Source organism: Arachis ipaensis, chromosome B04 (assembly GCF_000816755.2).
Source record: "Arachis ipaensis cultivar K30076 chromosome B04, Araip1.1, whole genome shotgun sequence".
NCBI classification, from domain to species: Eukaryota; Viridiplantae; Streptophyta; class Magnoliopsida; order Fabales; family Fabaceae; genus Arachis; species Arachis ipaensis.
The window spans coordinates 105,711,084-105,716,389 of NC_029788.2; the positions used below are offsets into that span (position 1 = coordinate 105,711,084).

At 35.9% G+C, this 5,306-nt stretch overlaps 1 protein-coding gene across 2 annotated transcripts; it reads right to left on the reverse strand.

The window, feature by feature from the left end:
• On the reverse strand, positions 407 to 4,025 carry LOC107639665 (tRNA-specific 2-thiouridylase MnmA). Of its 2 annotated transcripts, XM_021121459.1 has the most exons (11): positions 3,886 to 3,933; positions 3,451 to 3,843; positions 3,203 to 3,277; positions 3,068 to 3,121; positions 2,832 to 2,910; positions 2,617 to 2,744; positions 2,342 to 2,425; positions 1,911 to 1,994; positions 1,504 to 1,655; positions 1,024 to 1,174; positions 407 to 918 (listed from the first exon to the last, which is right to left on the reverse strand). In XM_021121459.1, the coding sequence occupies exons 1-11, from the start codon at positions 3,910 to 3,912 to the stop codon at positions 598 to 600; spliced, it is 1,548 nt and encodes a 515-aa protein (XP_020977118.1). In that variant the 5' UTR covers positions 3,913 to 3,933; the 3' UTR covers positions 407 to 597. The 2 variants fall into 2 exon arrangements, with proteins under 2 accessions (XP_020977118.1, XP_020977117.1); XM_021121458.1 differs by having other exon boundaries at positions 3,451 to 4,025.

The window sequence follows — 5,306 nt, forward strand, 5'->3', positions numbered from 1 at the left end:
ATTTAAAAGCTCAAAAAAAATTACTTTTGAAGTTTCCCAAACGGGCCCTGAGTGGAATGGATATATAATATTTTATTCAAGTTGGGCTAACTTTTTTAGGTTCCTGTAGTGTCAACAAGTCTTTAATTTGTTTTCTTGAAGCTAGAAACTTTAATGAAATACTTATTCTTTTAAACTTGTTTTTGTTACTACTAACTAATCCCTACTTTCCTAGAAGCTAACACTGTTGGAGGCTTGGTGCTCTGTTAACTATTGATTGTGAGATCTCAAATGGCAGTTACATGATTGCTTTACCTAACTCATCTGTCATCTCAGACAAAGTTCATGTCACTGTCACGTGATTTCTTTTACTCTACCACCCCCCCCCCCCCCCCCCCCCCCAAAAAAAAAAAAAAAAAAAAAAAAAACTACAAACTACCAAATAATGGGTGCTCTTACTTTTCTACTATCTTTGCATTGCAACATAAAATAGTCATCCCTCTTCCTTACATTATGTCCATTTCTATGGATTATTTTGATTGCCAATTGGAAGGGAATATATAAAGCCCTCTGCTTATTGTTTTAGTGGCAGCAACTCAAGAATTTCTTATTCTCTTATCATGCTTTGCTTGCTACCTCTGTGGAAACAAACACCTCTTCTGATTTAACTTTTATCTTGACTGGATTGCCTAGCTTTGATTTATCTTCCATTCTTGCAATTTCTAAAGCTTTTGCACATACAGGAAAACTTTGATCATCCCATGACTCCAAAATCACACCGGAACCTATGCATTTCCTTCCCTCATAGAAGGCCGCAAATTGCCCAGCTGCTAGGCCTTGATCATCTTCAGATAACCGGACAACAGCAACGCTTTCTTGACCATCCTTTCCTACTTCCATTTCGAAACTACAATCATAAAATCCCGGACCGTGTCTCACCTGAAATGGTTCAAGATAACAGAACTTACAGTACTATACATAGAACGAAAATGTTTCCAGTTTATCCCAACAGGGAAGAAAAACTGAAATTCGAGAACTTCTCACCTTGCATTGAAGCTTACTTATCTGGGTTGCAGGCAGCCCACTCAACCATTTTAAAGAGCTTACACGAAATAGGCGCCTTCTTTTGTCAAAGGAAAAGTAATTTCTTGACACAAAGACTACATTGTTTTTAATATCCTTTTCAACAACATACCTGTGCGAGAAGAAATATGGGATAAGAAACTTTAGAAGGAGGCCAAAATTAATACTTTAGACTAGGATAAATATACAATGAAAGCAAATTTTAAAATGAATCTAGGTGGAGAAACTTGTTGAAGAGTAAAAGCTTGATCCCTTTCAAGAAAATTATCAAAAGTTTAAAAACCTCTCAGTGTGAACTATATAGTTCAGACTTTCATACTTCTTCACCTACAATATGTGGGATCTATCTTCAGGATAAAATGGAATCTATAATTATATGGTTTAAACTTCATTAGATAGATAATACAGTTGATGCCAAAAAGAAACATAGAGGGAACAAACCATGGGCCCCCAGGTAGACGTAAACCCTGGCGCTGGCCAATAGTATAAAACCAGAATCCCCGATGTTTGCCAAGGAAATCTCCTGTCTCAGCTTCTAGTATGATACCTTCCCTCTCCCCAATATGTCTTGCAACAAATTCACTGAACCTTATCTGTTACCCAGAAGATAAGGACATGATTTTGAATAAGAAAACTATTTTGAGATTTGTTTCAAAATACTAAAATGTGAACTAACTGACAACATAAAAGTAAATTATTCAAAATGTAAATTAACATGAATAAAATTTCAGAATCAACATCGTCCACATTCAAATCAATTCAAAAGAATCATTGGTGATATGTAGAAGAATCTATTTCTCAAAACTTTGACATAGATATAGTGTAATGGAGCTGTTTACTTTGCATACCTTGCCCAAAAAGCATATACCTTGTGAATCCTTTCTATCCTTATTTGGAAGATCAAATTCTGTTGCCAGTCTGCGGACTTCGTCCTACAAAATTTGTGGCAGGAGACAAAAGTTAGACTTCAAAATTTATTTTTCACAATGCAGTGCTATAATTGTTTTTAATCTTTTCATTTACAAAAAAATATTAGCATGCCCGAAATGATAAAAAATGTTAACTAAACAGGACAAAATAACTTCTTGGGCCTTTCATAAGTGGTTAGTGCAAAACAGCATATAATTTTCAAACTCAAATTACAATTCAGGGCACTACAAAAATAACAAGTATTTTCTGAATGCATACAGCCGATTAGTCATGCTAGACCATCATAAAAGTGACAACATAACGCACAAAAATAAAGCATTGTAACTGGTACAAGTCAGTCACAACAAACCTTGGAAATACGCCCAAGAGGAAAAAGAAGCTGCTTCAGTTGGGACTGTGAGAGGTGTGAAAGGAAATACGTTTGATCTTTCACCTAAAATTTTAAAACCACATAAGAAACCAACTGCTAACAAAAATATTTATCTGAGTAATAAACGAGAAAGCAAACACTTAATAGGACTTCTAAAAAAATTTAAGTTAATCTGTCTAAATTCTTCACAGAAAGTTGACTATGTATATAACCGATCAGTTAATGATAATAGTATATACATCTCATATGGGTACCATGTCTTGTGACAGCTCTAGAACAGAAGGTTCCTCCATTTGATCTGCACATGGGTGGATAACATTTGCATAATGTCCGGAGGCAACATAGTCAAATCCCATACCACTTATTGCATCTAAAAATGCACCTGAAAAACTAATGTTTGATTAACGAAAGAGTACACAGAATAAACCATGGCAGTGGATTCGTTCATCACATGTAATTCAATGCGCACCAAATTTTATTCTTGTGTTACAGAGAACATCCGGATTAGGAGTTCGGCCACAACGATACTCTTCAATGATGTAAGAAACCTGATATGTAGCATGTGTGCATCTTAATTAGAAGTACTCAATTATTTTAATAGTCTAATTACACGAATGTGCTATAATTTGATGTTTGACAGCTTGGGTGAAACTGAGTAAAGAATAGACAAAAACAAGTTCAAGAGAGGAGTTCATTTCATCATACCACATTGTTCCAGTATTCATCGGTCAAATGCACAACTTCTAATGGCACATCAACCTGTAATAAAACTCAGTTTGCATTATACATAAGCAACAATGAGCTCTTTCTTTTGAGTAGTGAACAAGGAAAGAAATTAACCTGATTACAAACAGCTTTGGCATACTTCAAATCCTCTTCCCAGGGGCACTCTGACCAAAAGTTCTCAAAATCTTCCTAAAGATAAAAGCCACGCGTCAGAACCAATCTAAACAAGTGTGTTGGGAATGGTTCGATTAAGGTGCAGTTTTGTTAACTAACTACATGCAAGCATATACTAGGTCAAATCATGTTATAAACACTCAGTTGTGAGAATTTAATGAGGGATTAGAGTTCGAAGGGAGCAGTACTTGGAACCAAATCTTGAGGTAGAAGGCGGTGCAGGAATGGCCGGCGGCGTGGAGGAGCCGGAGGGCGACGCTGCTGTCGACACCGCCGCTGAGAAGTACTGCGACTCGGAGGCGCTTGTGAGGCATGGAGCAACGGAGATAAGGTTGGAGATCAACATGGAAGGAGGAGGAAGAGGAGGAGGAGAAAGAGTCACTGGGAGCAAGTGCCGCGGAGGCGGACAGAGGAGAGAGGAGGTTTGAGGTGGGGAAGCGGAGGAGACGTGGGCGGCGAGGGAATCGAATTGTTGGGAGAGGAAGAGAAGCCATTGGCTTCCAGCAGCTCCATCGCACCGCCACTCTCAGCATCATACCCTCCTTCACCTTCTTCGCTCTTGCAGCTCGAAAACAGAAAATATTCATAAGAAGCCTCCTAAGCAGTAAAAGGGTAAAAAATAAAAAGAGAGAAGAAAATTTCAATTTCATATTGCTTCTTCCCCAAGGTGTACCTAGGAAGTGGACATATTCTTTTGATAATCTTAAGAGTCCCTAGATTATTTTTCAATTTTACAGATTCTTTCAATAATCTAAATGATGTACCTAGTTCTAAAGTTAGCTCTTATAAATCTCTCAATGTTGCCAGTAGTTTAGTTAATCATGATGATTCTAGATGTAATCCTAATCCTACAGTGAAACTATGGCATAAAAGATTAGGTTATAGTTCTACGAAAGCTGTAACTGAAATTCTAAAGAAATGTTCAATAAATATTGGTTCTGTTTCTACATTAAAGAATGTATGTGAAATTTGTTCCTTAGTCAAGATGCATAGATTACACTTTCAATAAAGTAAAACTGAATATACTCAACTGTTACAACTTGTTTTTGTTGATATATGGGGTCTTGCCCCTATGGTTTCCAAAAATGAATTTAAATATTACATTTTCTTTGTTGATGCATATTCTAAGTTCATGTGTTTATACTTACTTGCTAACAAATCTCAACCTTTAATTGCCTTTCAAAATTATAAATCTTTCATTGAAAAATAAACTGGTCACTACATTAAGACTTTACGGCCAGACCAAGAAATGGAATTTATGTCCAGGGCTCTTACTAACTTTCTTGCCTCTGAAGGAATACAATATAGAAGGTTTTGTATCTATACTCATCACCAACAAGGTAGTATAGAAAGAATACACAAGAAAATTACTGAAATGAGCCTCTCGTTGTTGGCCACAACATCTTTACCAATGAGTTTTTGGGAGGATGCCTTCACAAGTGAAGTCTATATTATAAAACATTTGCCAACACCAATTCTGGACAATAAATGTCCTTTTCAGGTTCTATTTTATCATTTATTAGATTATCAGTTTTTAAAATCTTTGGATGCGTGTGCTTTCTTTTTCTGAGACCTTATAGTAAAACTAAGTTCAATTATAAGTCAAAACCATGTTTGTTTTTAGAATATGACTCCAACTATAAAAGGTACAAATATATGGTAAAAAATAACAAAATATATTTAGCTAGACATGTGATTTTTTATGAAAATACTTTTCTATATCAGAAACTATTTGAATTAGAAGCTATTAGTAGAAATCCATCTTTGGAAGATGCTGCTACAAAATGTTCCAGATTCACATTCCTAACCCCACTACTCAATTAGACATAAATAGCTCACCAACACAACACCTCCATTACCAATAAATACTTATAGTCCTGTACCAAACTTAGCTTCATCTAGAGACACTTAACAATATCCTATCATTGCTTCCTCCTCTATTTTAGACACTTAACTAGAAAGCAATCACCCTTCTCCATAAATGACACAGAATGAACCAATACCTATCAGTGGTATTGAGATTTGTTTACCACCACTACCTAAA

What these genes read in the sequence shown, in the direction of transcription:
- LOC107639665 (XM_021121458.1), bottom strand. Translation starts at nt 3,912, where the DNA reads ATGAAATTGAAATTTTCTTCTCTCTTTTTATTTTTTACCCTTTTACTG. An exon ending in CCAAAGCTGTTTGTAATCAG is followed by an intron (nt 3,122 to 3,202) that starts GTTAATTTCTTT and finishes GTTTTATTACAG; the next exon opens with GTTGATGTGCCATTAGAAGT. An exon ending in GTATATGCTTTTTGGGCAAG is followed by an intron (nt 1,656 to 1,910) that starts GTATGCAAAGTA and finishes TCTGGGTAACAG; the next exon opens with ATAAGGTTCAGTGAATTTGT.